Here is a 16,462-nt window from a genome sequence, read left to right as displayed (position 1 = left end):
GAGATTTACTTTCTATGGGAAAAGTGGCACGTACTGTTTTAACATGTTCATTAATTTTCATAGGCAAGGAGCAATTGGACTCAAGGGGAATGGACCACATGAATCTAGTGCTGCTCTAGCATCAAATGCGAATCCCAGAATAGCAACATTGATGCAGGTAAATCGCAAAAAAACAAAAAAAAAAAAGTTTTGTATGTTTTATCATGGGTCCAGATCCTGGTTAAACAAAGGTGCAATGTTCTAGTTATCAATATTCTTTAAAAATTTGCAACATAATCATGGATTATGTTCATGTATAAGGAGTATGCTAGTTTTTCTTCATATCTTATTTCATATTTGCTTCTCTCTCTTTAATTCTTTGTTTCATTTGAAGGCCTTTTCACTTCTTAAGTTCTTTTCAAGAAATGACATTTTGCTTTATATTAACAGGAAAGACGACATCCAAATGCAAATAGCAGAGGTGAAGTATTCAACTCTCACAAGGGGCAAACTGTTTCTGGTTTTCTGGTTGATCCTTCTAAACAAACTCAAGCTGCAAAAGAAGGGAGAAGAGATTTCCCAGAGAATCAACATAAGAAAGTTTCGCACTCTGGCCCATTGGTCCAGGGGACAGGCTGGACAAAGGCCGGAAAGGATGGTAACAATCCTAGTACTGTGTTGTCAACCAGAACCAAACGGCAGAAGCTAGAAGGAGGAAGAACATTCGTTTCAACAGAGGTGTCCCATCAGGTTTGGGAACATCCATAACCGAAATGTGGTTATCATTCTTTGTCCAAGCAGACTCATTCACATTTACTTGCTCTTTCACTTTTCCAATTTCTTAACAGAATAATCACTGGAAGCCTCATCTTACTGAACCTAAAACTCCTCTTCTTCACACTACTTTGAGAGCCCGACCTCCAAAGGTGAAAAGTTCTCTTGAGCTTGAAAAAGAGGAACTTGAAAAGATCCCTAAATTTAAGGCCAGGCCTTTGAATAAGAAGGTAAAAATTCATGTTCTCAATGGATGTTGAGATTTAGTTTACTATTTTACGACACTAAAAAAGCTTAACACATTGTTGCTGATATGTTTGACAAGGAAGTGCAACTTCTTAAAGCCCTAGAATTTTACGGCGACATATTCTCATCATATCATATCTTCCTTTTTCAGCTTTCATTAAACTCGGAACCTCACATTGCCAATCCAGTTCCAAGAAACACACTACCAAATCCATTCCATCTCCACACTGAGGTATTACTCTTTCCTGTGGTCGTAGAGTGAAAAGCTTTTAGCAATACGGGACAATTTGGATTTACTTATTTTCTGTTTCTCTCAGGAAAGGGGGGCTAAAAAGGATAGGAAATTTGTACTGGACCTTATCCTGAAGCGGGTGGAGGAGGAAAGGGCCAGGATTCCAAAGGCTAATCCATATCCTTACACTACCGACTACCGCGTGGTATGTGCAAACGTTCATTAACATGCTTGTCTCACTTTAGGTGCAAGCATTCATGGGAATGATCGTAATAGGAAGGCAACTTTGTATGCAGGTTCCTCCTAAACCAGAGCCAAAACCATGCACAAAACCAGAACCTTTCCAGTTGGAGAGTCTAGTGAGACACGAGGAGGAAATGCAAAGGGAAGTGGAAGAAAGACAGAGGCTTGAGAAAGAAGAGGCCAATATGAGGATATTCAAAGCACAGCCAGTCATAAAAGAGTAAGCACATTGAAGGATTCAAACTTCTCAGGCATATATAAAATCATCCATCCTTTTCTGATTTCCACTTCTGGTATTTTGCAGGGACCCAATTCCACTACCAGAGAAAGTGCGGAAACCCGTTACACAAGTTGACCAATTTAGTCTCCATACAGATAACAGGGCTGTGGATAGGGCAAAATTTCATCACAAGGTAAATTTCATCCTTTTTAATTTTTGAAAACGGATTTAGTGAAAAGTGTGGCATTCCAACAATATGGTTCATTCAGTTGAAGGTGAAAGAACAATTATACAAGAGATACAGGGAGGAAAGTGAAGCTGCAAGAATGGTATGGGAAAGAACAGATGTTTGTAATTTCTTGCTAATTTCCTGGCTTGTGATAATGTAGTAACTTGTTAATTGCAGATAGAGGAAGAGAAGGCACTAAAACAATTAAGGAGAACAATGGTTCCTCATGCAAGGCCTGTGCCAAGCTTTGACCATCCATTCTGCCCCAAGAAGTAAGAAAACTAAATTTTTATAAACCGTCATACTTTTTTCTACCATCTTCTGTTGTATAACTGAAGTATGATTTTTTTTTTTTGTATGTGTGTATCAGATCTTCCAGGGAAACCACAAAAGCAAAGTCACCAAATTTGCGGGTGCTTCGAAGAAAAGAAAGGCAGAGGATGATGATAAATAATGCAGTTTCCAGCCCCGCTTCATGTATGAGGTGATCCTGCTGCTGTTGATGGACAGGCTGCTGTCCAAGAACTCTTGAACCTTCTTCAAGAACTGTTGTGCTGCTACAACAGTTTTGCAGCGAATGTTATTGGAATATAAAAGTTGTAGGCTCAACTTTCTGTTCATTAATGAAGAAAATTCTTGGTCAATTTATTCCTCAAATATCCTGCTCCGCGATCAAGTCATTTTTATCCACGTGTCAAACTTGCACCTGAAAATTTTGCAGCATCTTCCAGAAGCTAAAATAAATCATTTCTCTTGTACACGTGATTTGAGAAAAACTTGCATTTAATCAGTTTATCACGGATTCAAGAAACAAACCAAATTTCTTATGGCAGTAAAAGAATGTGTGCAATTATAACTTGGTTTTTTTTTTGGAAAAATCAATTAAATTCTTACACATACTCATCTATTTTCTTTTAAAATGATTTTTTTTAAAAAAAAAAATAAATTCTTGCATTCCAAACACAAAGTTGAACAAAAAAAGAAATAAATTGAATTAATTAAATTCTTGTAAATGGTTCCATAAAGGACCACTTGCTCTAGACATACAAGATTTCAGAAATTTTTAGTTGGAATGGTTATCCCTGTGGGAAACCTTTTTCCTTCCTTTTTTTTTGGGTGGGTGTAAAAAACAGTATACAAATCCGGGTCTTAGAAAAGCTTTCCATTGTGAAGGAAGAAGCTTAAACCTCATTCCGAAATCTCAATACAAATTTACATACAACTACAAATTGTTAACAAACCTTTTCTTCCTTCCATCATAAATACATAGAAAATTTGCTAAGTCGTCCCCTTCGGCCTAGGGGTGAGCATTCGGTCGGTTCGGTTTAAAATCGAACCGAACCGAATAAATCGAAAATCAAAATTTTAGTGTTTATGAAAACCAAACCGAACCGATTTTGGTCAGAAACCGAACCGAACCGAACCGGTCTGATTCGATTCGGTTCGGTTCGATCGGTTTCGATTTTTAATAATTTTTTTATTTTTTACACTTTATTTTTAATATTTTAAAATTTAATTAAAATATTTTAATTTTAATATGATTTAATTTCTCTATATTATTAAAAAAATATATTATTATCACTAATCGGTTCAGTTCGGTTTTTTCGATTTTTTTCTGATCAAAATCGAACCGAACCGAAATAATCGAAATTTCTGAAATTAAAAATCGAACCGAACCGAAATGTATAAAAAACCGAACTAAATTTTCAAATCGGTTCGATTCGGTCAGTTTTTTCGGTTTAAACCAAATACTGCTCACCCCTACTTCTGCCTATATGCTAGAATCTGCAGCAGCCAGAGAGGGGAAAACTGTAAGTTCAGACAACATGACAAATTATAAAAGTTAAAACACAAATAGTGTGATGAAGTTCAATGTTAATTCTCACCATGTAATCTCTATTGGAAGTGCAATTGGCTCTAAGACATGCCAAAGTTTCCTGCCCTTTCAAAATTTGCAGCTCATCCACTGATATTGGTGGATGCACAGAGGACAGGTTGTCAATAAGGTTGTGCTGCCCTTTAACTAAAAATATTTCAGCTTCTTCAGCTTCCAAAGACTTTTTCTGAGCAATATACTGCATTTGATAGCACAGAAAAACAAAAATTGAATACTATATCATGATATGCACCCACAACCAAGGGTGCAGAAATAATGGATGGAAGATAAAAGACAGATGCAAAAGAAATTGATGCCTTATATTAATGATCTTAGAAACCCTCGAAGAAAAGGAAAGAAAACTGCAGGCGTCAAATTTAGAAGATCTGAAATGTCCAAGCCATAAATTCATGATTCTGAAGATTTTTATTTTTTATAAAACATGTACCCTTCCTTTGATAGATGCTAGAATCAGACAATTTTAATTGTTGGATCTATGGGCAAACAGCAAATGGCCATCTAATTTGTCATCATATTCCGGTCAAATTTTTTCTGTCCTAAACTATTAATGTCATCGTGATCCACCAATGCGTATCAAAGAATAAACAAAATTGGCCTTATCTACCTTTTGCAGAAAGCAATTGCTCAATTAATTCACCGTCTCCAGTTCAAGAATTATAATTCCAGCATTGTCACAAACAAAAAAGTTATGGAAATGACAATTCAAAATTTCAAACTTTTTATTTGTTTAAAATTACACATTCCAAGAATTAAGGTGGCGTGAAAGAAATCTCACTTCACATAGGTGTTTGACTGACAAACTGGGTTGACAGCAAAGGTAGGGCTGTTTCAAATTCGTGAAACTTTCCTTGTCCATAGAAGTAAGCATTAGGTGAACATCCAACTGCAAACAGTAAATAGCCTTTAACTGGACAAACTATACAATCAGCAAAATGAAACAAAGTGAACAAAAATAGGGAAGGGCTATTATGGCACAAATATACTTTCAATAGGACTGAAGATACAAATACTCAACTGCACCGATTTATTGAATGTATTTATTGATGCAGCAGCAGTTGGCCACTTAACATAGTTATTCCACACGCAGCAGAAAGCTAATTCACATAATCCACACACAATGTTCAAGGAAGAAACACTAGTGGTCGTAGCTAAAATACCTCTTAGCTAAGGAAAGAATCACCGTGTAAATGAGTTTAATCTTACATGAGTTACTATTCCTGTGAAATTCAGGGTATTTTGATAACTTGAGCTAAAGTTCTCTCTACTTCCTGGAGTAACATGATCTATTGCACCATTTTCTTTTGGCCTAAGTTATTCATTTCACATTTTGTATTTATGATTCTTAGGCCCTTGAAATCTTCACATCATAGTTTGATTCACATACAAATGTGCTTAGCATATTATTCCCTGTGTCATGCTTGATGCTTCATTTTCCTTGTTCTCTTCCTCTTTCCCCAAGCTATACTGTGATACCGACTTGGATAGTTGGATTACATCAAGTTTTATTATGTCCTTGCTTTAATCAGGTCGCAGCAAACCAAAAACCCAACTGCCAACATATTGCCATACCAAGATTAATCACAGAAATTTCAAATCTTTACTCCCTGCTGCCAGAAAACTCTAGCAACCATTACCAGATCCTTCAAATCCAACCTGCCTTCTGCCATAATATCTCAGACAGTTCAGCCACTATTCAAGCTACAAACCCTGGGTCTTGCTATAGAGAGTCCAAATCCTAAAACGCCAAATTTTAAAGCTCTATGCTATTGCTACCATAATATAACAAGTAAACAGACAAATCATTAATAGGTAAACGAACCACAGCTCAAAGCACCGTTGCATCCTGACATACCTCATCATTTTTTTCCTCTAAGCTCCTGAGATATTCTACCAGCTTGGATATGCGAGTGCTTCTGGCAGTCTTGTTGTTGCAACCGCTAGCATTACCATGCCGTGTATGACTTCGAGTACCACCCCTGCCCCAGGCAAGCATTTCTGTATTCCAAACAAGGCCAGGAGATATTCCTCTATTCTCTCTGGTGGCTTCTAAATCATTTTCAATGCATCCGCCCTCTGGATTTGAAGCTGATGAAGAAGGTTGAGAAGGCCTAATTCCTGGCCGTCTCTTGCGCCTGCGCTGCCTTACTTCTGTGGAGCGTTCATCAGTAGAAGATGAATCCTTACCTCCATTATCATCATTTTCATAATCGATGTCTTCGGATCCTTGGAATTCAGTGCCTCGGCTGTTCCGCCGCCTCCTTGAGGGGACTGTCCGATGATTGCGCTGTGACCTTTCCATGAATGGACCAGTTGTTTCTTTACCCATTGTGCGTCTCCTAACTAGTGCTTCAGATTGTCGTTGAAATATTTGAGCAATTGAAGCTTGGATCTGTTCAATGAAGCATTCAAACAACACCAAAATAAAAAGCTGAGTTCAAATAGTTCCCTATCTGGAAACAGCAGCTTGGCTTTTAGATTTTCAGTCTATACATTATCCGATAAACCAAAACCTCATAACTAGAGGTGACAAACTAAGCAGCTCAACAGTGTCCATTTCAGAGAATCAGAACTCTTTCGAATTAAAGGAGCAAAAAGTCAACATTATAGCACTGAGAAATTTTCAGAACCATGAACTTCAAGGTCAAGGTTCAAATAAAAACATCAAGTCTGTTATCTCCAACAATTGTTTGCTTGAATTTTTAAAACTTGCATGAATGCAGCAGCGCAATAAAACAGATGCACACACCTGCTTGTTTCGTATCCTTTCCTCCTCATGAAAAGCCAATTCCTGGACCAAACACTCACTCACGGCAGTTTGATTTGAAAAAGTACTATAGAAAACATTAAAAAAAGAAATAGACAAGACAAATATCTTATACCTCCTCCTCATACTTGTCAATGTCTGGATATAAAGCAGCAATTAAAGCATCATAATTTGGATCATCTCTCAAATAACGCCGACTTGCACAGTGTGTGCGGCAAGCTGGGCACTCATTATTCCTGCAATAAAATCCAAATTCAAGTAATAAATTTGGATGGCTACACATTCATTGGAAACATCACAAGATTTCCCTAATCAGGATGCCAGTGTTGCAGAAAACGAATAAAGAAATGATTCAGTTTTTGTGCTACATACCCAAGTCGCATTGATTTGTCAATGCATTCTCTGCAAAAGCGGTGCAGACATTCCATCACAGTTCGTGTTTTCTTTATGATACCTATAAAAGCATAATTCATGATTAAGATTTAATTAATTAAAATTTAGCCTACCAGACAAAAACATGGTAAGCAACAACTACATGCAGTTCCACCTTAATCAAAATCCAAAACAAGATAGTGAACCAAAATACAACATAGATCACATTTGCCATAAAGTATAGCAACAATCCCAAGGTGTTGATCTTTAAATTTGGTGCAGATAACCGAAAACAAATTCCACTATTCATAATGAATGTTAACTTTTACTTGTTTAATCACAGTGAATTTCCTGAATAGAACCATTACAATGGGATTAGTATCAGCTTATGATCACACTTGTGATTTTCCCATAATGAATTAGGAAATAACTAATGTATATTTGTATTAAAGTTTTGAAGTGCTACAACAACTCTAGCATGTAAATATAATAACAGTATAATTCTATGGCACCAAAATTACTCTGTATTAACTGCAATAGCATGCCAGTTGAAACACCGAGTAGATGGGAGTGTTGAGACACAGAGCTTTGAAACCATGTGAAAAGCGTATTTTCCCATAATGAATTAGGGTTGTTGAATCCCACATCGATTATGAAAAGAGGTAATTTGCCCCCTTATATGGCCATAAGCACTCCTCCCCTTGAGCTAGATTTTGGGGTGAGTTAGGCCTAACTCAAATTAACATGGTATCAGAGCGCCTCATCCGATATTGGACCTCCCATAAATATGTCACACACCAGTAAAATTCTGGGCGTAAGGGAGTGTGTTGAATCCCACATCGGTTGTGAAAAGGAATAATGTGCCCCTTATACGAGCCACAGGCAATCCTCCTTGAGCTAGTTTTTGGGATGAGTTAGCCCTGGCCCAAATTTAACAAGGGTCATCATTAGTTCATTACCCATAGTATGTTAAACATACTACAATGGTAGAGTTAAGAACAGGATAGAAAAGAATGTAAAGATTCAAGAGTAAGGAGGAGGAGGATGCAGGGGACACAAATGGAGAAAATTTTCTTCAATACTCAATTTCAACAAGGACAGTTCATTTGATAGAGAAATCCTAGCCCACAGCCACAGCTGTACTAAAACAGAATACAAAACTCATCATATCCCTCTCTCCCACTTTCTTGGTTATTTATACACACATCAATCACTGCCTCATCATTTCTGCACTGAGATTCCCTCTAACTTTTGTCACTCTCTCCTGGTGGTCCTTCTCTTGTGAAATATTCCTCTCAGTCTTTTCCTATAATATACCCTTAAAGTTCCCATTTCCCTACTTATTCCCTCATCTTCTGATTTACTGCTATCAATGCCTTTCCCTATGAGATCAGCCTTGTCCACAAGGCTGGAAGTGGGAAATTGATTACAAAATTCATAATAATTCATCCAAGTTGCCTCATCCACTATTTTTCCCTTCTATTTAACCAGCACCTGTGAAACTTTGTTGCCATCAATTAAAACCTCTTGGATTTTCAAGATCTCCTCGGGTTCAAGAAGTTCATCCTGGACAGCCATTTCTTTTGGTAATTTAGAAATCACCTCATGTTCGCCAATTACCTTCTTAAGTTGAGACAAATGGAAAACTGATACAGTAGAGAGCTGTAACTTGTAAGCAACACTACTAATTTCTGCAATACTCTGAAAGGACCGAAGCATCGAGACGACAATTTAGGATTTATGACCTGTCGAAGGGAAGTTTATCGATGAGGACAAAATTTGAGAAAGACCGAGTCCCCAGCCTTATACAGAACATCTCTTCTACGTTTGTTTGCTGCTTTGGTCATCCTTTGTTGCGCCTTATGAAGATTGAAAGTCAGCTGTCTCAATAATTCATCTCTAGTGGCTAGCTCTTGGGTCACAGCTTCTGATTTAATCTCGCCTGGAAGGAATTGCTGTATTGAAGGTGGTGATCGACCATAAATAGCTTCGAATGGGGTCATGCCCACTGCTGTGTGAAAACTGAAGTTATACCAATATTCGGCCTAAACCAACCATTTGCTCCAGTATATTGGCTGTTCTGTAGTGAAACAACAGAGATAAGTTTTAAGACTTCTGTTCAGCACCTTCGTTTGACCCTGCTCATCTTCAGCTGAGTCCCTTAAAGGCAAAACAATTCAGTCCAAAAAATAGCTGAGAAAAATGGTATCTCGATTACTTGACAATTGATTTTGGCATTCCATGAAGCCTTATGATTTCTTTAGCAAATAACTCAGCCACCGCCTTAGCTGTATACAGATGTCTCAGCCTTAAAAAATGGGCATACTTAGTAAACCGATCAATAACAACTAGTATGGCATCATTCCCTTGAGAACGGGGTAATCCTGTTATAAAATCAAGAGATATCTTCCCATGCCCTAGTTGGAATCGGTAATGGTTGAAGAAGACTTGCTGGAGAAACAGCCTCATATTTTTGTGTCTGACACACCAAACATTCTGCCACAAACTTCTGGATCTGCTTCATCATTCCAGGCCAGTATGAATTTGAGGAGATGCGCTTGTAAGTGCAGAAGGCTCTTGAGTGTCCACCAATTGGAGAGGCATGATATTCTTCTATCAGCTTAGGAATCCACCTTGATGAAGATGGAATAACTAATCTGCTTTTGTAGAACAGACGGTCTTGGATCATTGTATAGTGTTTAAGGGAGGATGGATTCTTGTTGAGGTTTTGGATAATCTGCTGAGGTTTTGGATCTTGTTGAACCTCAACATGAATCTGACCCCAATCTATTCACTGTGGAAAGGAAACCACCAGTAACTCGAGATCCTCATCTCTCTTTGATAATGTGTCTGCAGCTGAATTAGTGACACCAGCTTATAAGAGATTGTAAAGTCATACCTCAATAGTTTTGTACTCCATTGCTGCTGTGTTGTGCTGTGCTGGTGTGGAAATTTGTTGTTCTAACAAGTGTTTCAAACTGTGATGATCTGTATGAACCATAAATTTGCTTCTCAACAGATATGGTTGCCAATGTTGGACTACTAAAACCAAGGACATCCTTTCCCTGAGAGGGTCCTGGTAGATAAAAATTTGCTGAAATAAGCAATTGGCCTACTCTTGCATCAATATTGCTCCAACATCTAAACCAGAAGCATCGCATTCTAAAACGAAAGGCTTTGAAAAATCGAGTGCTGCAAGAACTGGAGAAGAAACTAAGGCTTGTTTCAATTGAACAAAGGCAGCTTGAGCTTCGCCATCCCTCACAAACTTAAACTGAGATTCTTTCTTGAGTAGTTGTGTCAAAAGCTGCATTATCATACTGTAGCCTTTGATGAACCGTCTATAATATTCAGTTAGACCGAGAAACGCACAAACTGCGCCTACAGACTTGGCTTGAGACCAATTTAACACACTGGAGACCTTTGCTGGATCCATGGCACCCCCTTGCACCAAAATCATATGCCCAGGATATTCTATCATAGTGTGCCTAAATGAGCTCTTCTTTCTCTTAACATGAAATTGATTATTGGACAACAGTTGTAAAACTGTATTGATATGCTGCAATTGTTCCTCCCATGTACAACTGTAAACCAGGATGTCATCAAAGAAACCAAGATAAATTTCCGCAAATATTTTCTAAATAGATCATTCATTGTAGACTGGAAGGTGGCTAGTGCATTCGTTAACCCAAAAGGCATCACTACAGGCTCATAGTGACCAAAGTGGGTGCGGAACACCGTCTTCAAAATGTCTGGTTCTATCACCTGATTTGATGATATCCTGACTTCAAATCCAATTTAGAAAAATATCGAGCTCCATGTAATTCATCTAATAATTCAATTATAATTTGTTGACCAGCATTGAAGGTTCCTAATTAGGAGGATTCAAATCTTTGGGATCCTAATTAGGCTTGTTAAGGGATTTTATTCTTATTGTAAATATTCCTAATTTAGGTTGACTCTTTGTGTATAATTACTCAAACCTTGTAAAGATCAATTCAATTGGAATAGAATAAAAAATTCCTCCTGAAATTCTTCATGATATCGGAGCTTTTTTTTTCTGATTTTAGGGTTTAAATTCAATTTTTCTCTTAGGATTTCTAAAACCCTAGATCTATCTTTTTGGTACTACCCTATCTAGGAACCCTTTTTTTTTATCTCACCGCCGCCACCAACCGAGTCATCAGACCGTTGCCGGCTAGCCGTCCAGTTCTAACGTCGGAAAGCCACGCGCGTGAGGCTCGCGCGCCCTCACAAGATTCTGCATCTTTCCCACACGCGGTGCGTGTGACATTTTCCGGTGGTCTTTTTTGAGAGCGATCCTTTCCGGCGGACTCGCCTTCAAGTCCCGCTTCTGATCTAATGGACCCATGCCTTTTTTGCTGACGAACAGTTTCTTTCTTCAGTAATAATAATTTTCCACTGCTTTTAACAGAAAAAATTTAGTTTTTTCTTGAAATGGCAATGACTTGTGTGGATAATGTAAGGACTTCTGATAATACTTTTGTTTCGTCTCTTGATTTTGCTCCATGGATTATTAATTATGGTGCAAATAGACATATGACAAGCTCCTCTGCAGGCTTCCTTAATTATCTTCTATGTCTACAAAAAGACACTATCAAAATTGCAAATGGTTCTTCCACTCCTATATTTAGAACCGGTTCTATTATTTATACTCCAAATATCAAGCTATCCTCTGTTCTTCATGTTCCTTGTTTCCCTCTTAAACTTTTATCTGTTATTGCTCTTATCAAAGCACTTAACTGTAAAATTAAATTTATATGTTAGAAGGAAATCTGAGTTTGAATTCACCTCGGGCTCTTTTTGGAAGAAATCAAGCATATAGTGGCATCGACGGTCGGGACACCCATCTTTCTTTGTTTTAGAAAAACTTTATCCTGATTTATTTTCCAAGGCTCAATGTGGTTCTTTAGTTTGTGATACTTGTGAGTATGTTAAGCATACAAGAACCTCTTATCCCTCCAGTAACAATAGGAGTACGATCCCTTTTGTGACCATCCATTCTGATGTTTAGGGACTTACTCAAACGGTCTCACTATCTGGTAATCGTTGGTTTGTTACTTTTATTGATTGTTCTACTCGCATGACTTGGGTTTATTTGATAAAGGCAAAGAATAATGTGATTTCTTGCTTTCAATCTTTTCACAAGATGATTTGTACTCAATTTGATGCTGAGATAAATGTTTTGAGAACTGATAATGGTACAGAGTACATGGATGGTTGGTTTTCTACTTATCTGGAGTCTAATGAGATACTGCATCAAACTAGTTGTCCTTACACTAGTGTCCAAAATGGTGTTGCTGAAAGAAAAAATAGACACATGTTGGAAGTAGCCCGATCTCTCCTTTTCGCTATGAACCTTTCAAAAACCTATTGGAGATATGCAGTCTTAGCCGCAGTTTATCTCATTAATAAAATGCCTCTTAAATCTCTTGCCTTTAGAAGCCCTTTAAAGGTGCTACAAGGGAAAAATGCTTATTTTGTTCCATTAAAGGTGTTTGGATGTACATGTTTTGTTCATACTAGGACAGGTGGGAAGCTCGATTCAAGGGCCATTAAATGTATGTTTGTTGAGTACTTTCCTACACAGAAGGGTTACAAGTGTTACCACCCTCCATCTAGAGAGATTGAACCTTACTTTAGTAGTTCCCATCACCTCTTCAGGGGGAGGACAATGAGAGAGAAGAGATGATTCCTAGTCCTATAACTCTAGAACGTTTTACTCTAAAGGAGACTACTATACAGGGGGAGACTATTGATGATCAAGAGACTATCATATAGGGGGAGATTATTGGTGACCAAATCAGGCATATAAATCAGGTTTAAGGAGATACTCAAGAAGAGACAAGACAAAAGCAGAAAAAGTCATTGTGAAGCTTACTCAGTGTCATGAATCTTCTTCTTCTCCATCTGGTGAGTCATCCCTAAACCTTGAGCCTTTTGATGATCTAAATAAACCAATTGCTCAAAGAAAAGGAGTTAGATCTTGCACAAAGCACTCTATTTCTAACTTTCTCTCTTATAATTCTTTGTCTCCATCCTATAGAGCCTTGGCCTTGTCTATTTCCTCTGTGTCTATTCCACAGATTTGGAAGAAAGCTCTTGAAGACCCTGAATTGAAGGGAGCAATAATTGAAGAGATAAAAGCACTAGCCAAAAATAAAACCTGGGAACTTGTCACTCTCCCACGTAGGAAGAAACTTGTTGGCTGCAAATGGGGTGTTCATGGTGAAACACAATGCAGATTGCTCAATTGAAAGATTTAAGAGTAGACTAGTGGCCAAGAGATACACTCAAACCTATGGAGTGGATTACTAGGAGACATTTGCTCCTATTGCCAAAATGAACTCAATCAGAGTTTTGTTAACTTGCGCTGTCAACCTTGACTAGGATCTACAACAATTTGACGTGAAAAATGTATTTCTCCATGAAGACTTAGAGGAGAAAGTGTATATGGAAATCCCTCCTGGATTTGCTGATGAAAAAATACAAGGAAAGGTATGTAGACTAAAGAAGGCTTTGTATGGGTTGAAGCAGTCACCCAGAGCTTGGTTTGATCGATTCAATAGAACTATGATTTCTTTTGGCTATCAATAGAGCAATGCTGACCATACCCTATTTACCAGACATCACAAAGGTAAAATTATTCTTCTTATAGTCTATGCTGATTACATAGTAATGACAGGGGATGACTTAGTTGAAAAAACTTTTGGTTTAGAAGTTCGAAATTAAAGATATAGGAAAACTGCAATATTTCCTGGAAATTGAGGTTGCCAGGTCAAAGAAGGGAATCTTTATTTCTCAGAGAAAATACATTCTAGATCTTTTAGAAAAAACTGGTATGTTAGGTTGCAAACTAGCAGAAACTCCCATTGAGAGCAATCACGAGCTACAAGCAGGGATTGGTGAATTAATGAATATGGGCAGATATCAGAGGTTGGTAGGCAGACTGATTTATCTTTCGCATACTCGACCAAATATAGTATATGCAGTCAGCTTAGTCAGTCAGTTTATGCATGATCCTCGTGAGTCTCACATGCAAGTTGTTTTTCCCATTATGCAATACTTGAAGTATGCTCCTAGAAAAGGTCTCCTATTCTCTACGGTCATCTTCGCATACATTCATTCACAGATGCATATTGAGCTGAATCCCTTGATAATAGAAGGTCGACTAGTGGATATTGTACACTTGTGGGAGGGGGGGGGAACCTTATCACTAGGAGAAGCAAAAAGGAAAGTGTTGTTATTCGATCAGTTTACCCTGGTGTCTGAATGTCATCTCCATAGACTTCCAATCTACCTGCATAATGCTCAAAGTCTCCAACCACGTAATCCCCAGGATTATATCCACCCCTCCTAAAGGAAAGAGGAAACAATCAACGGAGATAGAAAGATCCCCTATTAGAAGTGACACATCCCGACATTGGCCAATTGATTGCACATGATAGCCATCTCCTAATTTCACTCCAAAAAGAGGGGTTTCCGCCACAGGCAACTGCAATTGAGAGACCAGAGTTCCTGAGATGAAGTGATGGCGAGTTCCTGAGATGAAGTGATGGCTTGCACCGCTGTCTATCATCACTATCACTGTCCTGCCCTGAATCTTACTCTAAATCTTCATTGTTACCAATGGAGAAGAAAGGAAGTTTAATGTTGGAGAAATGAGCTACGTAAGATATCTGTACTCCAGAAGCATCAATCTCAGTATACCCACCTTCTAAATATGACGAATTGGAAGGAAGTTCATCATCGCCGACAATAAGGGCTCTGAGGGTCTTGTTAGGGCATTCATTCATGGGATGGAAGGGGAGTTTACACTTGTAACACAGCCCTTTGGCTCGCAAGTCTAAAAATTCTTGGTGAGAATACTGTCAGGTGGGACTGTGGCAATTGGAGTTTGTACAATACGGGGGGAAGGGTTTGCGGTGGTTGGGTTGTGAGGCGGTTTGGGAGAAGGCAGAGAAGGACGATCGGGAGGTTGAGGGGCTAGAAGAGAAATATTTTTGTTATATTGAAAAGTGGGCTAGGTTTTTGAAATAAAAGGGAGAGAGCGAGGTTGGGTATTACAATCGGATCAAAGCCCATATTCAGAGGATCTGCGAGGCCCATTCTCACCTAAGCGTCTAGAGAAAGAAGACGAGTGTTGCAGAAAATTCGTCTCCATCTCGATCCCACAAGCAAGAGTCATCGTATAGGCTAGATCAGAAGTATCATGGGAACGAATCTGAACCCTTATCTCTTCGCCACTAAGAAAATACCCAAGAGATTGTTGATTAGACATACCTTCAACCTGCACTGCCAACTCCATGAATACATTTATATAATTACCAATGGACCCTTCTTGACGAATCGTAGCCAATTGTTCATAATGATTAGCCCGAATATCTCCACCATACCAATGCAAAAGTTCCCGAGAAAATTAAAGCCAGGACAGATTAAGGGAACGTTGATGGAGCCATTGCAACGAATGAAGGGTCGGTCCGGATATGCAAACCAATGCTAAATGAATTTTCATGTCGTCTCGTGTATAATTCAAGGCAAAATACCGGTTAGCTCTCGTGAGCCAACCTACTGGATCAAAGCCGTCAAAGTTGGGCAGTTCAATTTTTTTAATGGCCAGAGAGGTATCCTTCAAAAGAACCGGTGAAGGAGCAGGATAGGAGGGGGAATTGATGTCACCCATAGAAATCGAAGTGGAAGTTGTGCCTTCGTCAACTACTGCTTTTTCCCGTACAAAAGAAGTGAGAAGGGACTCGAGTTATGAAACCTCTGATCCTGCTCTTGTTGAAAAGTATTGAGCCGATTTTCTTATTCCAGTTTCACCGACAGAAGTTCCTCAAGATTGGACATGTTCTTCTCTATCATATCTACACGCCCTTCCATTTTTGTCTAGGGCATTAGGGTGGATAGCATGGACCAGTATTGATAGAGTCAAGGACAAGATAAAAAAATGTAAAGATTCAAGAGTAAGGAGGAGGAGGAGGATGATGCAGGGGACACAAATGGAGAAAAATTTCTTAAATACTCAATTTCAATAAGGACAATTCATTTGCTAGAGAAATCCTAGCCCACAGCCACAACTGTACTAAAACAAAATACAAAACTAGCATATCTCTCTCTCCCACTTTCTTGGTTATTTATACACACATCAATCATTGTCTCATCATTTCTGCACCGAGATTCCCTCTAACTAATTCCAACTGTCGCTCTCTCCTAGTGGTCCTTCTCTTGTGAAATATTCCCTCTCAGTCTTTTCCTATAATATACCTTTAACGTTCCCATTTCCCTACCTATTCCCTCATCTTCTGGTTTACTGCTATCACATTAACTCTAGTGTGTAATAAAATCACAGTTTAACTCTACAGCTACACGAGCTTTTCCTAGTTCAACTACAACTGTGTCAAAGGTCCAGAATGCAAATTTTGGGCATCATCATAATTATATTTGAATTCATCACAATTATAAGGGGCACATCTATGGTAGCC

General features: G+C 38.5%; 2 protein-coding genes across 7 annotated transcripts in view; one reads left to right on the top strand and one right to left on the bottom strand.

The window, feature by feature from the left end:
- The first annotated feature begins 8 nt into the window (after window positions 1-8).
- LOC122721589 (protein TPX2-like) lies at window positions 9-2,580 on the top strand. Of its 2 annotated transcripts, XM_043949791.1 has the most exons (10): window positions 9-157; window positions 430-729; window positions 828-983; window positions 1,151-1,231; window positions 1,317-1,436; window positions 1,528-1,694; window positions 1,779-1,887; window positions 1,964-2,023; window positions 2,101-2,195; window positions 2,294-2,580. In XM_043949791.1, exons 1-10 carry the CDS (start codon window positions 44-46, stop codon window positions 2,409-2,411), a joined length of 1,320 nt encoding a protein of 439 aa, XP_043805726.1. In that variant the 5' UTR covers window positions 9-43; the 3' UTR covers window positions 2,412-2,580. The 2 variants fall into 2 exon arrangements, with proteins under 2 accessions (XP_043805726.1, XP_043805727.1); XM_043949792.1 differs by lacking the exon at window positions 1,964-2,023.
- The window catches only part of LOC122721592 (putative E3 ubiquitin-protein ligase RING1a), a 31,347-nt gene continuing 17,380 nt past the window's right edge, over window positions 2,496-16,462 (bottom strand). For 2 of the 5 annotated variants that reach the window (XM_043949799.1, XM_043949802.1), the window contains exons 2-8: window positions 6,957-7,038; window positions 6,700-6,820; window positions 6,567-6,608; window positions 5,673-6,209; window positions 4,596-4,703; window positions 3,810-3,998; window positions 3,569-3,708 (exon numbers count right to left, since the gene is read on the bottom strand). In XM_043949799.1, the coding sequence (XP_043805734.1) occupies window positions 3,685-3,708; window positions 3,810-3,998; window positions 4,596-4,703; window positions 5,673-6,209; window positions 6,567-6,608; window positions 6,700-6,820; window positions 6,957-7,038 (1,103 nt within the window). In that variant the 3' untranslated portion in view covers window positions 3,569-3,684. Of the gene's footprint in view, window positions 2,630-3,568; window positions 3,709-3,809; window positions 3,999-4,595; window positions 4,704-5,672; window positions 6,210-6,566; window positions 6,609-6,699; window positions 6,821-6,956; window positions 7,441-16,462 lie in introns of those variants that run through there. The other 3 variants (XM_043949801.1, XM_043949800.1, XM_043949803.1) reach the window with 3 other exon arrangements.

Source organism: Manihot esculenta, chromosome 13, assembly GCF_001659605.2.
Source record: "Manihot esculenta cultivar AM560-2 chromosome 13, M.esculenta_v8, whole genome shotgun sequence".
NCBI lineage: Eukaryota > Viridiplantae > Streptophyta > Magnoliopsida > Malpighiales > Euphorbiaceae > Manihot > Manihot esculenta.
The sequence above is the reverse complement of the archived record's forward strand: the minus strand, read 5'-3'. Positions and strand labels throughout refer to the sequence as shown.